The following is a 22,713-nucleotide window of genomic DNA, read 5'->3' on the forward strand; positions in this document are numbered from 1 at the left end:
TTTGTCTTATAGCTTTTAGATTGTAAAAGACAACCTGGACTCCTTCCAAAACATCCACAAATACGTAAAAAATGGTGAAGTTTCTCAGATAAGACGTTTGATGAAGTATGAGTTCTCAAATGTCCAGACTAAATTTCTGAGGTGCAATTTTTCCAAAAAAGTATCCAACGGAATATGCTATAAGGGAGATAAGATGAGTGCGCTACCGTGTGACTGTATGTTACAAGTTACTTACTTGGGAAGGCCATTTACTTCCTGATCTTACTTCTCTAAAGTGCTGCAGAATGGCTGCTTATCTTTTTCCGATTTAAGATAATGAGTCTGCGAATAATGGTGAGAGTATTTCTTGTTAGATTGGTTAATATGCAAGTATGCAATCAGATTAATAGCTCAGTATAAATTAAAAATTATCAGAGGAACAATTTTTGATTATATACGTAAATAGTACACTATAAAACAATGAAGACGCGATGTTAAAATTGTTTCGCAAACAACAACATTTAGCTGACGCAATGAGAAGATCTACTAAAAATAATAGAGCTACGTACAGTGTTGATAAGAGCAAATTATCAGCAATATGTTGGGTAGTAAAAGTTGCAAAAAATGAACGACCCCAGTGAGGATTGAACTCACGATCTTGCGATTAACAGTCGCACGCCTTAACCAGCTTGGCCATGGAGTCTGTTTTGAAACTCAAAAATCTATCCTCACTATAATAATGATGAAATATTACGTCCTTCTCTACCCCCTCCCCATATCTGGTCAATTTTCTGCTCTTCTGTGATAATAGTGGAGGCATTGAAGGCAGTGGTAATGAGTTATTGTAATAAGATCATCATACATGCGCCTGTCTCTCATAATGAAATCTCTAAAAAAAAATTCTGTTTCCTGTTTAAAGGCACTTGTAAATTCAGGCTTTTGAAATTATTTCAGTACTTGAATATTATGCCTCTTCAAAAATCAAGTAATAAGTTGGCATGGCTTGGCCCTCATGACTTGGCTTTTTAGGCCACTGCTGACTGATAGATGGAATTTTCAACGTTTTAATTTGCATATGCTATTCAGGCATCGAGAACTCTTTAGATTATAGCCCTCAAATGCTACTAAAGTAATTTGATTGGACCATAGCACCTCTGTGTCAGAACCACCCTATTCAGGAAGACGTAGATAATGGTATTTTAGAATTTTATTTCTTTTTAGAACCCTTCCTCAGACGATATGGTGGGTAGAATTTTGCATGCGAATACCTAATATAGCCCAACTTCTCACGAAGATGTCATATTTCGTAATGCAAACTGAAGTTTAAACTATCTTTAGCCCTTTTTGAATTGGCATACCGAGTGACAGAGCATAAACCTGAAAGCTCGCATAAGGAAACAAGTGCCCCTGATTCTCCATCAGTGAATTACGCCCAAGAGATATTCAGACCAGTAGCTATAACCTGAGCAAGTATGGAAAGCGAAGCTTTCAAAGTTGTATGTGCAAGAAAGAGAAATATACAGTCTTTTGGAAGACAGCGAGTGAAGAAAAAAAATAATACTAAATAATAGCATGTAAGTATTGATTTGACGCTTTGCTGGTTACTAAATTTATTCCAAATAAGCCACAATATGAAACAAAAACGAATAATCAGAATTCCACGTTTTCTGGCAGGGTCATCAGCCAAAACAGGTATGTTCCTGTCTGTGAGTAAAGAATGTTGAAAGCTATTAAGACTCTTGGCAAGTAAGCGAGTATCTCTAGAGAGGCAAAAGTTTGTAGTTCAGCAATTTTCAAATCCCACATATCAAACACATAACAATCTGGAAAAATTCATGACCATGATATAGCATAGTAAATAAACATTCGGATAATTTAATTTCTGTTCCGGGCACGCGGGCCAGGCAGAAAAATTTGAAATTTGAGAAAATCACGGACTTTCCGCCTCGATTTCACAATCTACGTAATTTAACTTCCTTATGGAGGTCACACTCTTGGTTAATAAAAAAAAAAAAATTAGATAAGAATATATTCAATCAGCTGAGTTGTAAAGGGAAACATATTCTGTATCTGTATGGAACTCAGTTTCGAGGAAAAACGGGAGTGTCTAGATTGATGGGGAGCACAGTAAATATCTTGAACGGTAATTAATAGACCAATGTGATATAATTCAGATAACCACGTTGATAACTACTGAGCCCCAGCGTTTTTTTTTTCGAAGCAAACTCTCTCTGCAGATTAAAATGATATTAGATAGGGTCATACTTTTTCATTTGTTGCAGAGCCCATCTATCTTCTTGATGTTATCTCAGTTTTGTTTTTCTAGCCTTGGCCCTGATATATAAACATTATAGTCACTTGTCGTTCTACTTGAATACTGTTGTATAATTATAATCTACGTTCCACAATCTCTACAGACATCTTATAAATGCCTACACTAAAAAATCCACATCCTCACTTCGAATTGCATACCACATGTGGTTCTCGAAACGAGACTAATACAAACGATTCCTTTGTCACCACTATAAAAAAAGATTCAACACTAGATGCTGGACAAGAAAAGACTCTGAAAGAGAAATTCTCAGAAATTATTCCTTACAAAGTACAAGAGCTTCAAGCTTTGAAGAAAGAATATGGTAACAGGGTCATCAGTGAAGTATCTGTCGAACAAGTGCTTGGAGGCATGCGTGGGATAAATAGCATACTTTGGGATGGCTCTCTGTTGGATCCAATCAAAGGCATAGAATTAAAAGGTTATACCATCCCAGAAATAAAACAATATTTTCCAAAGGAAACAAATAGTGAAGAGCCATTACCAGAGGCATTATTTTGGCTATTTTTGACTGGGGAAATTCCAACAAAATCAGAAGCCAAATTACTTTCAAAAGAACTTTCTAGAAGGGCTTCAGTTCCTGACTATGTAATAGAAATTCTTAACCGTTTACCAAAAACTTTACACCCGATGGTACAGCTTTCCATTGCTGTTGCCGCTTTAGATTCTCAATCAAAATTTAATCAGGCATATTCTCAGGGTGTTAGCAAAACGAATTATTGGATTTACACTTACGAAGACGTCCTGGACCTGTTAGCTATGCTTCCTATACTTGCTGCAAAAATTTATGCCAATACCTTCAAAGACGGGCAGCTCGGCGCTTTTGACCCTGACGCTGATTACGCCAAGAATTTTGCTACTTTGCTAGGTTATGATAACAACGACTTTATCGAACTCATGAGATTATATCTAACAATTCATGCGGATCATGAAGGGGGAAACGTTTCTGCACACACTACTCATTTAGTCGGTTCGACCCTAACTTCTCCATATTTGGCATTTTCAGCCGCACTAGATGGTCTCTCAGGCCCTTTACATGGTGGCGCTAACCAAGAAGTCTTGGAATGGTTATTAAATTTGAAAGAAAAGCTCAATGGAGACTATTCAGAGGAAACCATTGAAGCACATTTATGGGATACATTAAATTCCGGTAGAGTAATCCCAGGCTATGGTCATGCCGTACTGAGAAGAACAGATCCTCGTTATTTGACACAGCGTGAATTTGCATCGAAGCACTTTCCAGATTATGATTTATTTAGATTGGTGTCTGCTGTATATAATGTTGCCCCAGCAGTCTTGACAAAACACGGGAAAAGTAAGAATCCCTGGCCAAATGTTGATGCACATTCGGGAGTATTATTACAGTATTACGGTTTGACAGAAGTTTCCTTTTATACAGTACTATTTGGGGTTTCGAGAGCTTTTGGTGTTTTATCTCAACTTATAATTGACAGAGCCATTGGTGCTCCAATTGAGAGACCAAAATCTCTAACGACGCAAAGATTGAAAGAAATCATTCAAGATGTCCCCAAGGTAAAATCACGTATGTAGATCAATACATTTTGCTTAGTTATGCCAGCATTTTTTGCATTTTGTGAACAGCGTTAGAATATACATTGTCGCATATTTTGTGCTAGTTGACATATTTCTTCTTTTCTTTCTTTTTTGAATATTATACTTTTATATTGAAAGACTTCAAGGAATGTTCGACATTTTGAGTTTATTCGAATGGGTTCTTCTCTCTCTTGGGCCCTTCGCTTCGCTAAAAGCGTTACTTGAAAGCTCTCTCTCTGATTTCAGATTAACGTGCGTCCATGCGGACTTTTTTGAAATTGGGCAGCCGACGTTATAGCCTCTCAAGGACCGTCAAACTACTTCATTGTATGCTTGTATTTAGTCAAGTCATGACTACCATTTGAGTGGCTTGTTGCTTGCTATTAATACCTTTATTTCTGAGCAATCATTTTGCTATCCTTTAAGGCAAATCCGTGCATCGGTCGATGTGTGAATAAAGCTTTGAAAATTGTCATGATTATTAATTATACCCTTTTTCCAGAAACAACTAAACATGCCTCCAATATGAAATGGAAGTCGACAGATATACACCTTCAGTATATAAGGGAGGATGTCTATCAAATAATGTCAAATCCTCCCATCGTTTCATAAAAGCCCAAATTTTTCTTGTAATCCCATAGCTTTTTAACTAGAATAGTCGAGGAACTTTGAGACATTTAATATTTCATGAGAAATGGTTAAAATTGCAATTATAACATATTCGACGTACGGTCACATCAACACATTATCTAAAGCTATCAAGGGTGGGATTGAAGCCGCTGGAGGAGCTGCTGTCATATATAGGGTTGAGGAAACTTTACCAGAGGATGTATTACAAAAAATGAATGCGCCTGCTAAGCCTAGTAATATTCCTGTTGCCAACAAGGAAACTTTGGAAAGCTATGATGCCTTTCTTTTTGGAATCCCTACAAGATATGGTAATATTCCTGCTCAATGGTCCGCATTTTGGGATAGAACCGGTGGACTGTGGGTCAATGGTACGCTAAATGGCAAAGCTGTTGGTTTTTTTGTAAGTACAGCAAGTTATGGTGGTGGACAAGAAAGTACCATACAAGAGTGTTTGTCTTACGTAGTTCATCATGGTATGATTTACATTCCATTGGGTTACAAAAATGTCTTTGCTGAATTAGCAAACATCGAAGAAATTCATGGTGGGTCAGCTTGGGGTTCTGGTACATTAGCTGCATCAGATGGTTCGAGAACAGCCTCCAATTTGGAGCTAAGAATAGCGAAGATTCAGGGTAAAACGTTCTACCAAACTGTACAAAAATTGTATGGAGGTACATCTACAGTACCTTCAGGTGAAGCAGCCGCTACAACTACATCCAGTGCACCTGCCGAAGGAGGTACAGCTGTTTCAACTGTAAATGAACCAAAAAACAGAACCCAGGCTGCTCAAAGGCAGACTAGGCCTGGTGAGACGACAAAGGAAAACAAAAAAGCTTCAGATTGCTGTATAATTACGTGAATATTCTAATGTCTAACGCTTGCCTGGCTTAATACAATTGATATTTTATATTTATTTAATTGTCTTTTTTTCTATATATCTATCAATAATTTAACTGATTACTATTATTCTTAATAGTACCACACATTATAGACACGAAAAAATATAATTAGTATGTTCATGCTTAATAAATAAGAAGAGGCCCACCTGACTGACTTATTCTTCGTCAGAATCCTCATCTAAATCTGGTAGAGGATATTTTAAAATACATGCTATACCCGTTAGCTTTTCCAACTCTTCTCCAGAGATGTGCAGGGTGCTGAACACGTATGCTACACCTCCATTTCGTTCTACAGAATCAATCAACTCCAGATTTTTCTTTCGTTCGCTTACATCATGAGAACGGACAAAAGAGTCGGTAACTAATATTGAGTCAATTGCTCCCATATCAGCAGCCTTCCTCACTTCATTTTCACCATACCATGCTTTATAATCATCATCATTCAAATGGCGTAGAAAATCATCCATTACCATAGCCTCCTTAGAATATTTGGTATCCTTAAGTTTTGTGGCATAAGCTGGATCTTTTAAAACCTCGTTTATACCCTGTAAATAACCTGTCGAACAGTGAGCAACCAAAAATATGGACTGATTGTCAAGGATCTCCTTATTATGTTCTTCATTTGCGTAAAATATCACTTTTTCCATAAGGGTCTTGGCATAAAAGCCTGGTGAACATAGCAAAATCATTTTCAATTTCGATAGATCAAAATGTTTTTTCATACCGTTGTAGATTGCTTTATAAAATTTTTCTATCTTTTCATTAAATTTCATTACATCAGTAGATCTTTTTTTTTTTGGCAAGCTATATTCAATTTTTTGTTTTACGATAGTTGAGGATGTTGTCAAAACGCATATATGTGCAACTCCCTCTTGCAGGACGACTGCTGCCGTGTCTGATCTTAATTCTGGCTGACTAGCTTCTTCAAGCATTTTTCTGGCATATTTATCAAAACTCTGCTTTATAATTGTGAAGGGATAGGCATAGTTAACTGAAAAGCTAATAAATTTTCCAACTGGAACGTCAACATTGATCCTTCCTGAATCATCCGCAACCGTAGTACCTTTGAATTTCAAATATTCTTCTTTCATATCAAAATCTCTGGAAACTACTTGTATTTTCAGTTTAACTAGCTCGGTACTCTTTTTGCTATCTTCTTCCCTTTTTGAGGTGAATTTTTTCTTGAATATCAACTCATCTTCATTTTCGATTATTTGGTACAAAGCAAATAGATCTTCTTTATCTTCAGGTAGTACCTGAATAATAGCACCTTCTTTACTGTTTGATCCTTCCTCAAGCTTTAGGACCTTCATGAATGGAACTACCTTATCAATGCTTCTCAACGACTTGACCTTGTTATGAGAAAATGAAATAATTTTCTTTTATGCTGCGCTGAAAAATCATGAAGTAGTTTTCCAATTTCGCCCATAGGATAAGATGAGATGGTAGGATATTGAAATTTGAATGCTATTGACCAGTTTCTCAAAAACCTCTCTTATTGCTATGCATCGAATGAAATTCAAATTTGAGGGAGAATTGTCTTTTAATAATTTCACGATGACTTCCTCTCAGAGAGGTGTTTTCTTAACTGGAATATGAGTTGCGCTGTCAGTCCACCTCAAACAAACTTTTGTATAAAATTTAGAAATAAGGCACTAGAACCCTGAATCAAATGTACGCTTTTATTTATATATAGTATATCTACTTATATGATTGGGAAATGGTATTCTACACTCTATTAACTTTTGTTTATTGGGTATCAAAACCCTATGCTACATTTAGGCTAAGCATACTTTGTTAAGAGCCTTATTTTGCTGAACTTCCGTACTTTCTTTTGCCAATATCAAGTGGAATATACTTATACTTCACCATATGTTGAATTTGTCTTCTCATAGTCAATAAGAACAAAATTATGAAATACATCAGTAGAATTGGCCAAAATACAGGAATATCAAAAATGGTGAAAATTGAAGCCACTAAAGCCATTAATGTTGCCCTCATAGAGTTATACCAGAACTTAAATTCAGGAAGTCTTCTAATAAATGGACGAAATTCCTCTGCCCTTTCGCCAGCTTCTAATTCTTTATTCTCTTCATCTTGCTGTAATGACATGTCGAACTTCGGTGTCAAAAATGCAAGGAATTGACTTAAAAGGTAGATGTTTAATGCGTAACAAACAACATACCAACCTTGACTAAATAGGATACGGCATGTGAAAACACAGTTCAAAACGGCTAAGGCAACCCATCTTTCTTTTACATGTGGTGTTACCTTATCTAAATAGAATTGTAAAAGCGTTTTTGCCTTGTGCATATATAACATAGCAGGATTTCCACCTGAATGCGTCATACCAGAATCATCACCATTGGCTAAATCCATTATTCAACGATATCAGGTCAATTTCTGGATGCTTATGTCGCCTTATTTAATATACATCTTATACTTGGAAGGACAGCAAGTAAAAAAAGCCTTTCGATCCCATAGTAAAAACCTCAGTTTTTCGAAGATCAAAACAAACCAATTCTAAGGGCGGGTAATACATAGAGGCTTAGCCAAGCATAAATCAAGCAAACGATACCAACAAAATGAATAGACCAGTAAGATGACAAGTGGAGGAGCATACTACACTTTAGAATTTGAGAAATGTTCTACTAGAAATTTTATTCCGAATCACTCATGGTACTCACCAACTTTGACATAGTCTACGATTCACAGTTGTCGGGTTGTCTGCCTTATCCTGTTTAACAGTTACTAAAAAAATCATTCTAAAGATATATGTCACCTCCAAAAGTGGAGTTCGCTTTCAAAATGATATTCAAAACATGTATTTTACCGCCTCTAAAGACATAATTGGCCTCTTACAATATCGAATTTTCAATTTTCAAACAAATTTTTCGTCGCCATTTGGCTTCTCACACTAGCACTGCCAGCGTAGAAAAGTTCAGAGAATAATTTTTTCACTTTTATTTTATTCGGATGCGCACACAAAGTACATATATATTTTGGAAAAATACATGATTGTAAATAATAGTTAAAGCACGTGATGATTCTAAAGACACTTCTGTAAATTTTGCACCATGAAGGACCGAGAAATTAAAGGTCTTAGGTGGATAGACTAATGTTTGGATAACTCCTCATGACTATTGGCCAGTATAGTATACTTTTGTTAAAAAGTATCTATCCTCAATAAATGTAACGTTTTTTCTTTTTATCTAGATTTTTTTTGATGTCGTTTTGGTTTCTAATTTTCAACCAACATGTTCGGAATTCTAGAAACAAAAATTACGAGTATTTAGCATTATAGAGGGAACAGCATATTGGTTCCTCTCGACAATTGTGTTTTATTCGTTCAAAGAAGCATATTGAAACTGTGTGTTTTACATGTTCGGTTTAAGTCTCTTATTTTCAAGAAGGAGTCCATGTTCAATTATAGTACAGATTCGTACCTCGACCAAAAGAGCTTCCGGTTCAAGAACCTCTATGAAGGACTCAGCAGGACGAAGATTGGGGCCAAAGAAATATGAAGGTCAGTCAGTGAAACCTGGCGAAATTATTATGAGGCAGCGTGGAACAAAATTCTATCCTGGTGAGCATGTTGGCATTGGGAAAGATCACACAATCTATGCCTTAGAACCAGGTATTGTAAGATACTATTTAGATCCCTTCCATCCTAAAAGGAAATTTATTGGTGTTGCATTAGGTAGGGGCAAGCTTTTACCTACCCCCCACTTTGCTCCAAGATCAAGAAGATTTGGCCATGTGTTATTGGATAATAAGAAGGCAGCCATTAAAGAAGAGGAGGCACTCCCCAGAAAGTTATATATGGTGAAAGACTCTATCTGTCAGGAGCAGAAATTGCGTGAAGAAAAGAGGAAAGAAAGAGCACAAAAGTACAGCAAATTTATAACTGAGGAGCTTGAGTTAAATGTTCCCCGTCTGGACTCTGGCCTAGATTATCTTCTTCGATTAAGGTCATGTCTCCGAAATGGCTTCAATTTAGAGGATGCGCAGTGCTATTCAGAAAAGTTTGTGAAGAAACAAATAGAGCTAAAGGCAAGTAGAGAGCAATGGGATGCAAAAGTTAAAGATGATTTACTGGAGAAGGTAAATAATACTGTAGAGATACTGAACAAATCAATTTCATTTGACAATAAGTTCAGAATAATTAGATTTATTAGTGCTGAGGAGAAATCCACCCTAAAAGTACGGTTAATTGAGAATCTCAAGGAACTAGTATCACAAAACAAGCTACCAAAAATTGTTGATCTATTTAACGATGCTTCTCATTTTTTGTCACTCTCTGAAGAGGTTCGTCTTCGTAGAATGTTCTTGAAACCACTTCAAACCGGGACTTTAAAGATTGAAGGTTTCAGCCCTTCTTCAAGAGGTTCGAGAGCTCGTTATAATTATGATACAAATAAAATTGAAGCGTTTTAATCGTATATGTACATAGGGCACGTATTAAACCTGTAAATAAGAATATATGAAGAGCATTCATAATAAGAGTTCTATTCATATTCTGTTGTCACATTTTTGCCATCTATGAACCTGGTAACCCGTTGTTATACATTTTCACCTTGAAAAAGTAACGGCTTTGGGGTCGAGTGGCATTCCATCTGGCCCAATTGCATTATCTTTGAATTTTCTCTCGGTGAAAAGTAACCTTGCCTTATCAAAACTGACCTGCTCATTTTCCATGATGTTCTTAATTTCTTGTTTCGATTTATCGTCTAGCCCTGCTCTACCGTCATCATTATTTTTTGATATTATATTAAAGTTTCTTGAATATAATCCACTTTCTACATCATTAACAAACTCACTATTTAGGCTAATGTGGCCACCAAATCTCCTCTTTAAATTAAGCATTATTTCTTGAAATTTGAACGCTATCATCAGTAACTGTTAGTATTGTAATTCCGAATAAGCACCTAGAAATAAATATGTCAGTTGGAGTTAATACATACAAATATATTTTCTTTTGATGAAAATAATATACAAGCTAGTGCTTGCTATAGCTAGCCAGACTAATAGCTTGGTACTTATCAAGTTTCCCATAGTAGACTCACAACTTTCTTTAAATTATTTAATAATTAGGAGAGATGTACTTTTTTTAAAGGCTCCATAAAAGTATGTAACATAAATTATATATCTGCAAAGCCGAATTTTTTTAGTCCAGCAATCTAAACAACTTGTTACCATCGAAAATCATTAAAAAATACAGTACCACAAGCTACATTGCATGAAAATTGATGGCGGAGTGTGTCTTGAAAATGGTACATTCCAATGAATGATAAATATGTCTTTGATGCAACTAAAGAGCACCTTTAATTCATAAATAGCTGAGTTCTCTGACGAACCGTGACCCCAGAGTACGCATTACATAGCTACTTAATGACCGGGGTAAATGTGATTTCCGTTGTAAAAATCATTATCGAACACCTTGCATCTGAGCTTGGGCAGTCCGATGCATTCACAATTGAAATTATGGAAGTTGGAGAGATTTAATGCAAAAAGGTTAATCAAATTGTCATATTTTTTGACACTTCAGTGACCTTATATCTAGGGGATGCACTACACGTTACAGATTTCTTTACTGAGCCATTGCTTCTCAACTCACAAGTTTGCCCCGTAATGACATGTCCTTGAAATAGTAGTCAGCTAAATGACGACAATGTCGGTAAATCCTAAGTGCTTTCCATTTGTGAATGAAAGTTGTGTAATATTATTATCATAAATAGTCTTGGGTGAACTGTAAAGAATTTTGATAAAGGTTCAGTGTTAGCCAAAAAGATGGTTATTTTCATGAATTGCAGCATATGAGTGATACCAAATAAAAAGTTTCAAAGTGAGGGAGTTGCATTGCTTTTTCCTATAATCGAGGAATTAATTTACTAGCCCTTTTTCACAAGTAAGCCTAAAAAATAGCTTCCCACGTAGCTCAAAAACTTTATGATAATATTAGCTAGTTGATTGACGATATCTAAATAGTCATGCTGGCATAATTGACCACCTCTCTCAAGGCTGATTATCGTAAAAAATGGAGTTAACTAATACATCAAAAATTTTACTCTATTGGCCAGATAATGAGAGCTAACTATAGAGGAATTCAAACATTGAAAGAAAAATTGGCTGACGAACGGCCACATCACCGTCAGTATTCAAGCAAACTTAAGAGCCCTTTGGACATTCCATCACAATACTAAAACTTACGAATCAGAATGGCCAAGCCAAGATATGTTAGACCAGGTACTCACTTTCTGCAAGCGACCTCTTTTTCTGTGACTTGCCAATCTATCAGAAACTTGCTTTCTAGTTGGAATAGTCCCTCATTATTTGGCCAGATATTTTTAGTTTATTAGTTTCGAAAACAACTGAAATATTTGTGAATCATAGACTATCTTAGCCAATAGCATATCTCATTATTTCTTACTGTTACCACTAATAGTAACAAACTTGCGTCTAATTATTCTTCCAGTGTATTTGAATATATTATCGTGTAACAACCATAACAAATATCGTAATTCAATGGGAAAGAAGCTACAGGCTTTGACTTACCTCAGAGTACGATGCTTTATGTAATGTAGAAGAGCGGAAAAATATCATAGAGTACATGGGTTTCATTAATATGATAATATACAATATATATATTTTTTCTTGGAGTCGTTCCCGGATAATTTCATTAGCATGAGTTAGATTATTCTTTCTTTGCATAGGAAATGACTAAATCACAGCCACCATAGTTATAATTGTTCAATCTTTCAATACAAACATCTGCATCTTCAATATTTTCATATTCTATCACTGCGACACCAGTTGGTTGATTGGCAGAGTCATATCTCAATTCAGCATTGATGACCTTTCCAATAGTTTCAAACAAATCATATAAATCGCTTCTATCTGTTGAGAAAGGTAGATTACTGCAGTAAATGAAGTTATTACGTTCATCACCACTAATGTAGCCTTCTGTGAAGTCGACAGTTGAATTAGATTGGGCTTGAGCTTCTGTTTCGTTGCTATCCTTATTAGTTTCATCTGCACCATTTCTATTCCCATTACGAGAATTTCTGTAACCTTCCCTTACATCTAATCTTCTTCCTTCTATTTCATAACCGTTATAATCATCAATTGCTCTTCTCATGTCTTCTTGATTGCTAAATAAAACTGTACCAAATCCTCTTGAGCGTCCCACATGATCTAATTCTACATCTGCACGGAGAACGTTACCACATGGTTTGAACATGTCTTTTAGAGCCTGCCAATTGACAGAAAATGGTAAATTAGCTACAAATATTTCGAAACCATCATAGTTACCATCTGATGGTGTATTTCTAGATGAAGCTCTGTCATAAGGTCGGCTATGACGATCATTTGAAGCAGCGTACCTGTCACGATGATCGTTAGAAGGTGGAACTCTCTCACGGCGACTCTCTGGAGGTGGATTATCTTGTCTTACGAAAATTTGACGTTCCATGAAATCGGAACCATCATATTGACGAATAGCTTCGGTAACATCATCATTATTAGTAAATTCGACAGTACCCATGCCTCTGTGATGGCCCCTTGAAGTAATAATATCTGCACGTACTACTTCACCAATTTGAGAAAAGAAGTCTCTTAAATCATCCGGAGTACAATCATAAGTTAAATTCCCCACGAAAATGCTATTTGAATAATTTCTATTGACTTTTTCCTCGTATGAACTATCTAATTCTCTTGCCAACCTTGGACCATAATCCCCTTTATTATTGAAAGTTCTTGTTGTTCTTCTATCACGCGGCCCAGGGCGACCGCGACTAGGAGCACCGTAATCTCTATTGCGATTGTCGTATCTTCCTGTATCGTACCTTCCTGTATCGTATCTACTCCCTCTATTGTAGTCATTCCGTTGTCTTGAAGGGTAGTTGTTATTACCTCTATCACGATAGCCACGACCACGGTCGTCACTCGTACGACGACGTACGGGAGATCTTGATCTACTACGTTGATTATTCTAGAAATATAAAAGTATTAGTAAAAAGCCAAAAGAAATCAAAACACCATAAAATAATGACGGTAAAAGATGACAATTAGGTGACCTAATGAGACAATACATTTGAACGGTAATACATCAAAAAATGGTTTTCACAGTTGCAAAAAAGACAATCAGAACCAACTTTTCATTAAGTCAGAGATAATCTTCTGTGTCCTGCGAGATTTTTTGCTATTAATGATAAAAAGTTTTGCTCAGCTCGTCAAAATTGAAAATATAAAATACTTACAAGTCCTGAATCTCTTTCTATATCAGACATATCTATGAAATTGTGTCTTGCGATGCCTCTTGAAATGTTAAGCCAGCAACTGGACAGTAGCAATGGAAGATTGTTACGATGATCTTGATTCCTAAAAAGTCAAGTGTATTTTGAATAGTATTCGTAAATGCAAACAAATTTTTCTCTTACTGCAAGTGTGTGTATTGGGAGTCAAAAAAAGAAAATAACGTAGGAGAATAGGACCGTATTATGTCATAATGAACGGATCGGCAGAGAAAACGACGCAGCAAATCAAGAAATAACGGAAAAAAAGCCAACTGAGCGAGAGAATGAAGAGCTTCTTTCTCATAATAAAGATTAGATGACAGTGCTGAATTTTATTTACACGACGAGGACAGGTTATATAGACTGGATCAAGTGTGCGGGATTGTTAGGAGGTGGTGGACTGTTTCGTAGACGCCTAAGAAGATGGCACCACCGGCACTGATCCACAGAGTTCTTGCGGTTACACCACTGAAAAAAACTAATGGGCCTTCATTTTGTAGTGTGGTTTTCAACACCATTTTGGGGGTAATTGACCCATCACTTAACATTATTCTTGTCTTTATGAAGTCCAATGGGGTAGTAGTTGCAGCAGCAATCCCACCTGCTATGGACCCACATATTGCACCCTTCCACGGTGCCAAATTGCCATTTTCTTGACCAGTTGAGGAAATACGCCATTTTTGCTTTAAAAACTCGTATAGCGGGAACTGTATACAAGTGAAGGGAATTTCCCTCATTATGGTAGACCACCAACCACGATAGAATGTGGATCGAATGGAAGAATTCGGCATTGAGCCTTTATGTAGCAAAATTTTGACGGTATTCCAAGAAGAATTTGAAATTTTTGAAGTTTGTGTGGTCTGTTTTATAAGTTCCGCAGGTACACGGACGATACAAGCTGCAATTTCACCAGAGATAGAAGAAACCATATGAACGGAAGCATCTACCAGTTCTGGATTGACGTTACTTCCCGAAGATAAGAATATATTATGGAAATAAGGTTTCAGATAAAATTTCAATGAATCATATGTTATGAAGAATAGGGAGGCACTTGGAGCTGAAGCGACGATTGCACTACCAACACCCTTATAGATATTGTGATATCCACCATTTTTCACAAAACCACCTCTTGCTTGTAATCTTGTTTTTAAGGTATCAATTGGAAAAAACACCAAATCTGTTGATGTACCTGCTGCAGCACCACTAACCAGTGATATTAGAAAAGGGCCAGTGTACATATCTCGCTAGGTGGAAATTTGAGATGCGTTAAGTATACGTCAAGTATAGTAGATACATTATACAAAGTAGATCAATGGTTGCTCTCGAAAGTCTTGCCAACATGCTATATCCTTCCTTTTGTCAGTTTGGAATTTCACGGACTGCCAAATAATCGAAAACTATTACCCGGGATCATATACTGTAAGTAAAAATAATGATAAAAAGACGTAACCCATCAAACTGCACTGGTCAGATAATATTACAAATGCTGCACGATGAGTAAATCGTTAGTAATTTATGGCAACATTTCGGGCAAAACACCGACTTCTTAAGTAAGTCCAGTTCCAAATATATCGGTAAAAAGTAGATCGCTACAGAATGAATCACTACGTCACATCTGAACTATCGGATGTAGTTCCCAATGAAATCCTATAGAACGTAAGAAGTCTCCTGATGCACATCATGTTTTTGATAGTACCGGATTATTTCTAATTTACTCTGCCCTCGTTTCTTTTTTTGCCTGTTTCCGCGATGTGTCATCTCGCAGGCTTCTAATTGGCATTTTGTTGCAGCGTGTGGTTAGCAAGAAGTCAAAAAACATAATACGTATTGTTCAATTAGTAGACCATTGAATAAGCTAAAAATAAAATCTACGCAAGGTACCGGGGAAGGAGCTGGAGAGGGCGAATACTTCAAGGAGGGGTAATTACTATTGTAAAGAAGTATTGCCCCTCTCAAGTCTGACAAACGTGCTATCTGACAAATTTTTAGATGAGATGACTGACAGCGTCTCCTCCTCCACCAAGATTTATCGGATTGTAGGTGGCGAGGGACAACGAACTCTAAGCCTATTTTTGGAATTTTCTTCTTTTTCTTCGTCGAGAAGCGGGATACGGACTCAATTTTTCTCCCATGGAAGTAAATTTCGATACACTGTGATCACGTGACAGACGTGGCTTCAAACCATTTATTGTATGCAAGCTAACCTGTTAACCGGATGAACCATGTGGAAAGTGCTCACATAGTCTGTGTGTCCCGGCTACTATACTGCCTTTCAAGAAGAGTAATACATAGCTCTGAAATACGTAAGATAGTTTGAAAAATTGTGACATACAAGGTTGTGGAAGCTACCGATACTGTTCCACCGGTATTGCTATATTCTCTATGACCGGTGGCAATTAGTAGAACGTACCTGCCAAAGTTAGCGTCCACAAGAGGTGTTACTCTATTGCTGCTGCACGTCTGCAGCGCAAGAAAGCCACGCTCCAGAGCCTACTAGAAGCTTAGTCACTTTGTCTACGGAGAGAAAGGGACAGACCGACTCTCGATTTTCTCGAGAAAATCGATCGAGAAAAAACGGAGATGAAAAAAATTACATAATATTTGGCTCGATCTTTTCTTTTTTTTGGCCCATTTGATGAGGTAAAGGAAACTCCGGAAACAACATATCGCCAAGAGTTTGCAATACAGGCAAGCCTCAAAAAAAGAATGATCGTTAGCATATGACCATTCTCAGCCCTGGACTCATTACGTTTTTATCCGATACTAATAGATTAGCTCACTTTTTTTTCCTTTCTTCCATTTTTATATATATATGTCTGTATTCGATACCTTTCTACAACTTATTTGTATGACCCATCATTTCATCATTCTGATCGATTTATGTTAATTCTGGAATCATAATACAAGATTGATGTCACTGAAGTCTCCATTAATTTTGCTGCGTGAAAGAATGGATAATCGAGATTTACGGGATTCTCACTCTACCGACAATTTTCAATTTAACAACAACAATTGGCAAAGACAGGAAAATAACTTTAACAGACCTGAATTAAATAATTCATCCAACAATAATACTTTTATACAGGCGCCATCGCCGTACTTTCGAAATGGACCTTTACACCCACCTACTGTAATACAAGCAAATCAAAGGGCTTCTTCTGTTAGCAACAACGGTGTCAATTTCTTCGCTCTGCCTCCTCCAAACCAAATCAACAATTTAGCTGATAGGCAGTATATCTCTTCGCATTATATCCTTAATAATTCGAATAACTCCACACCTAACAATCGTATGCTATCACCACCTATCCTACCAAGGCATGATACTGTTTACTACATGGATAATCAGCAACAACAAAGTAGTAACAATTTTCCTAATCCATTGGTTAAATTAGAAAATGAAAATTCTATGCCTAGCGGTAACCAAATTGTCATTCCCAACATTTACGATATCTCATCAAATTTGCCGTATCAGAATCATCATACCAATTATCGTCCGATTCCATATGGTGACAATACTCACAAAGTAAATCCCAATAATCCAACAAGAAGAAACATTCAGGAGAGCATTGCAAAGAAAATTGCAGAAGAAAATAGACACAAACCATTGACTGAGTATATTCCCATTGTTAAAAATGCTGAACTTTCTTTGTTGACTTTGAATCCTGGAATTTTGAGTAGAACAGAAATTCAAAAATTTGAACAAACAAGGGAAAAGGAAAGACAAGTCCTAGCTTTCCTTTGGATTATGAGAAATTGTGAAGCAGAAAATGACTGCTACGTCGCCAGAAGTACCATTTTTGCTTACTATGCTTCGTTCTGTGCAAAATATAACTTAAAACCTTTGTCACAAGCATCTTTGGGAAAATTGATTAGATCTGTGTTTCCTCACATATCTACAAGAAGATTAGGTATGAGAGGTCAATCAAAATATCATTATTGTGGATTAAAATTATCCATTGAAAAAGATAGTGTTAAATTGAGAAATTTTAAAGATGATAGTAAATTGTCCGAAGTAATGTACTCAAAGGAGAAAAGCTCTTTTACTTCCTCAAATAACCTCTATCATAATTTATTTGAATTTGGTAATATCGACAATTTAAACTTACCAAGATTGCCAAAGGAAAAGTTAGCTAATTACAGAAATATTGATCCCGACATTATTTCAGCCCTGGAATCATTATACCACATTTACTGCATGACAATCTTCGAAAATATAAATTTTTTGAGATTGGATCTTCTTTCATTGAGTTTATTCATATCCAATACGGGCTCATTATCTCCTCAAATGTTTGATTTGATAATATCTGATGAATTGCATGAATGGATCTACGAATGTGACAAAATTACCCACCTGTCCGTGATCAAAGCACTGTCCAGAACAGTTTTACAAAGTTTTTTGAGTGGCGACAATAAATATGACAGTGCAGATATAATTGCAAAGCTGGAAACATTGGTTACAAGTTATCAAGGAATGGTCGAAAAGGCAACAATTGACCTACCAATTCCAATTATCAACAACAAATTAAACGTCATAGAAAAGTTTATAAAAATGCTGAAAAATTTTGCTAGAACACTGAAATTTATTGAACAATTTTCTGATAAGTATAGAGATCGAAAGGAAGCAATGATACAAGAATGGGAAAGTACAATCGATTTGAACAAAGACTTGGATATTCTTTTCGGCAATGAAGAGGATTCTAGTAGAATGGAGTTATGCAAAAATACGATTGATAGGAACATTAGATCGATATTGACTTCGGAAAAATTGTCATTCGGTGAGCTAGTTAAGGACATTTGTGAATTCATTTCATCACATAATGATATTGCAGCATCACAAATAATGGCATTTAATGTAAGATTCGTTGATGTGATAATTGGAGAGATCAGTTTGAAATCTTCAAAAAATCTATTATATTGGTTACATTTAAATAATATTATAAGCTACCTCTTCATTCATTGCTACCATTTTTCGAAATTCGCACAACCCGTTCAACAACTCGAATAGGAATGTATTATAATAAGCAACATCAGTTTACATTTTTCACTTCCAAATAAGTGAATAGCATTAGTCATTATATGCATTTTTTCTATATTTATATATATATGAAAATAATAACAATTTAAAAAGTTTTCTGTTTAAGAGAATATATAATTCCAGCTTATACATCATTTAATGCCACACAAATGGCACCTTTATGGTGACCACCGTATTGCCTTACAATTTCCCTGGTTGAAAGGTCCCATAATCTAACGTAATGATCAGAAGAAGCAGTGACCAAATAAGCACTGTCTGCACTAAATGCACAATCCCAAACCCATCTTTGATGTCCATCTAAAGTCGACTCTAGTTTAAAATTATCGTCCAACGACCATGTTCTTGCCGTCTTATCAGCAGAACAAGTGGCTAAGTGTTTAACATCTGAAGAGAGTAAAATTCTTGTGATATAGTTTGAGTGTGCCTTGAATTTTGTAACTGGCTTTAAATTCGATGCGTCTGTGTGATTCGGCATTTCCCATACGTAACAATTGCCTTTACTATTGGCTGCAACTAACATGGAACCGTCACTTGCCACAGAAAGCGATTGTAGGGGTGTATTATCCTCCGGCGTCAATTGATGTGTACATTGATTTTCACCCAAATCCCAGATACGTATATTACCGTCTCTATCGCAAGATATAAGTTCTCCCTGGTTGGGATGTATGACCACTTCATTAACGGGGGCATTGTGTTTGTAATTTCTCGGAACGGAAGGCGACCTAACGTCCCAAACTTTTATAGTCCCATCTTCACTAGAAGTAACCATCCATCTGTTGTCCTGTTGAAATGACAATGAGGTAACATTGCCCTTATGACCTTCGAAAGTTGCCACTGGATTAGGATTTGTCGTTCGAATGTCGTAGAGTCTAACGTTCTGATGACCAGCAGCACCTAGTAACTTCTTATCATTGGTAATTTCCAAACGATTCACCTGAGAATCGGAATGCTGTATGGTTCTCGAACAGACACCCGTGAGAGCCTCCCAGAACCTTATTGTGTGATCGTACCCTGCAGATACCAATATGACAGACATGGCTTGACAGTACTTTCTGAATGAATTGTTCCTTACATCCCTCTCTATGTAGTCTTCTTCATCTTCCAAAATGGCCCTGCTAGGCTCAAATTTGTCCAAAGAATTATCAATCACGTGAATTTCACGTGGAAGTTGATATCAAATTTCCAGAATATTCTAGAAGTTTGATGATCAGATGTACTGGAAAAAAAAAATTGACGGAGAGTCAATGTGACAAACGGATGGAATGATTGTTGGTATATATACGGACACCCGTCATATAATTATTGAATGAATCACTGTTTCGAATATATATTTCAGTGAACAGTGAAAACTTCTGTGAAAAAAGGATACATATAGACAATATAACAATGGTCAAAGAAACTAAATTATACGATTTGTTAGGTGTTTCTCCCAGCGCTAACGATCAAGAAATTAAGAAAGGTTACAGAAAGGCTGCTTTGAAGTACCATCCAGATAAGCCAACTGGTGATACAGAGAAATTCAAAGAAATCTCCGAAGCTTTCGAGATTCTAAGTGATAAGAACAAGAGAGAAGTTTATGATCAGTATGGGTTACAAGCGGCTAGGTCAGGTGGGCCGCAATTTGGTGGTGCCGGTGGTCCAGGTGGTGCCGGTGGCTTCCCAGGTGGAGGTTTTGGCGGCCACGCATTCACTAATGAAGATGCATTCAATATTTTCTCACAATTCTTTGGTGGTAACGATGACTCAGGCTTTAGCTTCTCTTCCGGTTTCCCAGGTGGTGGCAGCTCGAGTAGTTTCCATAGTTTTGGTGGTATGCCAGGTGGAATGGGAGGAATGCCAGGTGGAATGGGCGGTATGCCAGGCGGCATGGGAGGAATGCCAGGTGGAATGGGTGGCATGCCCGGTGGTTTCAGATCAACTTCAAATTCTCCATCTGCTCAGGAAGAAACTGTCCAAGTCAGCCTTCCTGTCTCTTTAGAAGACCTGTTCCACGGTAAAAAGAAATCCTTCAAGATTGGCAGAAAAGGCCAAGGCGGTATTCCAGAAAAGACACAAATTGACATTCAATTGAAACCAGGTTGGAAAGCAGGCACAAAGATTACCTATAAGAGTCAAGGTGATTACAATCCACAAACCGGCGGCAGAAAAACGTTGCAATTCATGTTACAGGAAAAGAATCATCCAGTTTTCAAGAGAGAAGGAGATGATCTTACCTGTACTTTACCATTAACCTTCAAAGAATCGTTATTGGGTTTCAATAAGCAAATTCAAACAATTGATGGAAGAACTTTACCGATTTCAAGAACTCAACCAATTCAACCTTCAGAAACATCAGTATATCCAGGTCAAGGTATGCCAATACCCAAGACACCATCTCAAAGGGGCAATCTAATTGTACGTTACAAAATCGACTACCCAATCACTTTGAATGACGCTCAAAAGAACGCAATTTTACAAAACTTTTAGAACAACCAGAACGTGCTAACTTGATTTTGAATATACTACCCCTTCCTCTCTGCATATATACATGAAGTATCCCTCCATTTCCAATATTTTTAGGATCAATTTTCAATAGTGTATATTCGTCATGTAAATTATCAATAATTTAACTCTCATGTTCCAATAAATAAGAAAGTAAAAGCTATTTCATTACTTCAAATTCGTTTTGTTTTCAGAATATATAAGATAATTTCAATATATAAAATTTTCATAATTTAGCAACTTTAGTTGTGAACATCTGTTTCATCGAGATATCTAATCTTCTTTTAACTGAATTGATAAAGTCTTCTGTTGTTACGTAGTCTGATTTTTCTCCTCTATGTAACATTAATGCCAGGTCCTTTGTCATGATGTCATCTATTTCGACTGTATCAATAGTAACTTCTTCCAGTAATTTTCCAAATTTAACTACATCAGGAGTGCCATCGAGTTTACCTCTTTGAATAATCCCTTTTGTCCACGCGAAAATAGAAGCAATTGAATTTGTAGAGGTTTCTTGACCATGTTGATATTGTCTATAATGTCTTGTCACTGTACCATGAGCAGCTTCACTTTCAAAAGTTTTCCCATCAGGAGCGACTAACATCGACGTCATTAAACCTAAAGAACCAAACCCTTGAGCCACAATATCGGATTGCACATCACCATCATAATTTTTCATCGCAATTATAAAGCCACCAGTGGACTTGAGCATTTGTGCTACCATATCATCAATTAACCGATGTTCATATAAAATTCCAATTTCATCAAATTGCACTTTATAATCACTTTCATACATTTCCTGGAAAATATCTTTGAACTTTCCATCATATCGTTTCAACACAGTATTCTTGGTTGTAAAAAATAGTGGCATTTTTCTTTTTAAAGCCATTTCAAATGATGCTCTGGCAAAGCCTTTAATGGATTTCCTTGTATTATACATGGCCAAGGCAACTCCACCATCACCATCAAATTCGAACACATCAGTAGCAATAGCTGGTTTATTTGTATCCTTTGGTTGGAAAATCAACTTCAGCTTGCCTTCTTCTTCTGGGATAACAACATCAGTGGCCTTATATTGATCTCCAAATGCATGTCTCCCTATAATTATAGGTTTCTCCCAATGTCTAACAAGACGAGGAATCTTCGGAATTATTATCGGTTCTCTGAATACAGTACCATCAAGTATATTTCTAATTGTACCATTGGGAGATGGCCACATTTTCTTCAAATGAAACTCTTCAACTCTTGACTCATCCGGAGTAATCGTAGCACATTTCACCGCGACACCATACTTTAAAGTCGCCTTAGCAGAGTCTACTGTTACCTGATCATCTGTCTTATCTCGATTTTCGATCGATAGGTCGAAGTATTTCAAATCTACATCTAGATAAGGATATATCAATTTTTCCCTTATTAAATGCCATATGATCCTCGTCATCTCATCACCGTCCATCTCCACAATGGGGTTCTTGACTTTGATCCTCCTAACCATTTCTATGCACTGAAAAT

At 36.6% G+C, this 22,713-nt stretch overlaps 12 protein-coding genes and 1 non-coding gene across 13 annotated transcripts; 5 read left to right on the plus strand and 8 right to left on the minus strand.

The window, feature by feature from the left end:
* Positions 1–608: 608 nt before the first annotated feature.
* KAFR0Htrna8N lies at positions 609–682 on the minus strand. Its single transcript has one exon. It is a non-coding gene; the product is annotated as a tRNA-Asn (tRNA).
* A 1,725-nt stretch (positions 683–2,407) lies between these two features.
* On the plus strand, positions 2,408–3,862 carry CIT1 (citrate (Si)-synthase CIT1; the record flags this gene model as incomplete). The annotated part of the gene is made up of 1 exon (XM_003958801.1): positions 2,408–3,862. The coding sequence occupies one exon, from the start codon at positions 2,408–2,410 to the stop codon at positions 3,860–3,862; it is 1,455 nt and encodes a 484-aa protein (XP_003958850.1).
* Positions 3,863–4,559: 697 nt separating this feature from the next.
* On the plus strand, positions 4,560–5,354 carry KAFR0H03060 (uncharacterized protein; the record flags this gene model as incomplete). Its single annotated transcript, XM_003958802.1, has 1 exon — positions 4,560–5,354. The coding sequence occupies one exon, from the start codon at positions 4,560–4,562 to the stop codon at positions 5,352–5,354; it is 795 nt and encodes a 264-aa protein (XP_003958851.1).
* A 195-nt stretch (positions 5,355–5,549) lies between these two features.
* DOM34 (ribosome dissociation factor DOM34) lies at positions 5,550–6,707 on the minus strand (the record flags this gene model as incomplete). Its single annotated transcript, XM_003958803.1, has 1 exon — positions 5,550–6,707. The coding sequence occupies one exon, from the start codon at positions 6,705–6,707 to the stop codon at positions 5,550–5,552; it is 1,158 nt and encodes a 385-aa protein (XP_003958852.1).
* Positions 6,708–7,200: 493 nt separating this feature from the next.
* Positions 7,201–7,743, minus strand: RER1 (protein retrieval receptor; the record flags this gene model as incomplete). The annotated part of the gene is made up of 1 exon (XM_003958804.1): positions 7,201–7,743. One exon carries the CDS (start codon positions 7,741–7,743, stop codon positions 7,201–7,203), a length of 543 nt encoding a protein of 180 aa, XP_003958853.1.
* A 1,032-nt stretch (positions 7,744–8,775) lies between these two features.
* MRP7 (mitochondrial 54S ribosomal protein bL27m) lies at positions 8,776–9,831 on the plus strand (the record flags this gene model as incomplete). The annotated part of the gene is made up of 1 exon (XM_003958805.1): positions 8,776–9,831. The coding sequence occupies one exon, from the start codon at positions 8,776–8,778 to the stop codon at positions 9,829–9,831; it is 1,056 nt and encodes a 351-aa protein (XP_003958854.1).
* Positions 9,832–9,966: 135 nt separating this feature from the next.
* On the minus strand, positions 9,967–10,287 carry KAFR0H03100 (uncharacterized protein; the record flags this gene model as incomplete). The annotated part of the gene is made up of 1 exon (XM_003958806.1): positions 9,967–10,287. One exon carries the CDS (start codon positions 10,285–10,287, stop codon positions 9,967–9,969), a length of 321 nt encoding a protein of 106 aa, XP_003958855.1.
* Positions 10,288–12,088: 1,801 nt separating this feature from the next.
* Positions 12,089–13,682, minus strand: HRB1 (mRNA-binding protein; the record flags this gene model as incomplete). Its single annotated transcript, XM_003958807.1, has 2 exons — positions 12,089–13,384; positions 13,653–13,682. 2 exons carry the CDS (start codon positions 13,680–13,682, stop codon positions 12,089–12,091), a joined length of 1,326 nt encoding a protein of 441 aa, XP_003958856.1.
* Positions 13,683–14,056: 374 nt separating this feature from the next.
* PET8 (Pet8p) lies at positions 14,057–14,926 on the minus strand (the record flags this gene model as incomplete). The annotated part of the gene is made up of 1 exon (XM_003958808.1): positions 14,057–14,926. One exon carries the CDS (start codon positions 14,924–14,926, stop codon positions 14,057–14,059), a length of 870 nt encoding a protein of 289 aa, XP_003958857.1.
* A 1,673-nt stretch (positions 14,927–16,599) lies between these two features.
* Positions 16,600–18,693, plus strand: KAFR0H03130 (RFX family transcription factor; the record flags this gene model as incomplete). The annotated part of the gene is made up of 1 exon (XM_003958809.1): positions 16,600–18,693. The coding sequence occupies one exon, from the start codon at positions 16,600–16,602 to the stop codon at positions 18,691–18,693; it is 2,094 nt and encodes a 697-aa protein (XP_003958858.1).
* A 154-nt stretch (positions 18,694–18,847) lies between these two features.
* On the minus strand, positions 18,848–19,759 carry LST8 (TOR complex subunit LST8; the record flags this gene model as incomplete). Its single annotated transcript, XM_003958810.1, has 1 exon — positions 18,848–19,759. The coding sequence occupies one exon, from the start codon at positions 19,757–19,759 to the stop codon at positions 18,848–18,850; it is 912 nt and encodes a 303-aa protein (XP_003958859.1).
* A 350-nt stretch (positions 19,760–20,109) lies between these two features.
* On the plus strand, positions 20,110–21,189 carry SIS1 (type II HSP40 co-chaperone SIS1; the record flags this gene model as incomplete). The annotated part of the gene is made up of 1 exon (XM_003958811.1): positions 20,110–21,189. The coding sequence occupies one exon, from the start codon at positions 20,110–20,112 to the stop codon at positions 21,187–21,189; it is 1,080 nt and encodes a 359-aa protein (XP_003958860.1).
* A 241-nt stretch (positions 21,190–21,430) lies between these two features.
* Positions 21,431–22,696, minus strand: IDP3 (isocitrate dehydrogenase (NADP(+)) IDP3; the record flags this gene model as incomplete). Its single annotated transcript, XM_003958812.1, has 1 exon — positions 21,431–22,696. One exon carries the CDS (start codon positions 22,694–22,696, stop codon positions 21,431–21,433), a length of 1,266 nt encoding a protein of 421 aa, XP_003958861.1.
* Between the last annotated feature and the right edge of the window lie 17 nt (positions 22,697–22,713).

The sequence above is a fragment of the Kazachstania africana genome, chromosome 8 (genome assembly GCF_000304475.1).
Source record: "Kazachstania africana CBS 2517 chromosome 8, complete genome".
Classification (NCBI taxonomy): domain Eukaryota; kingdom Fungi; phylum Ascomycota; class Saccharomycetes; order Saccharomycetales; family Saccharomycetaceae; genus Kazachstania; species Kazachstania africana.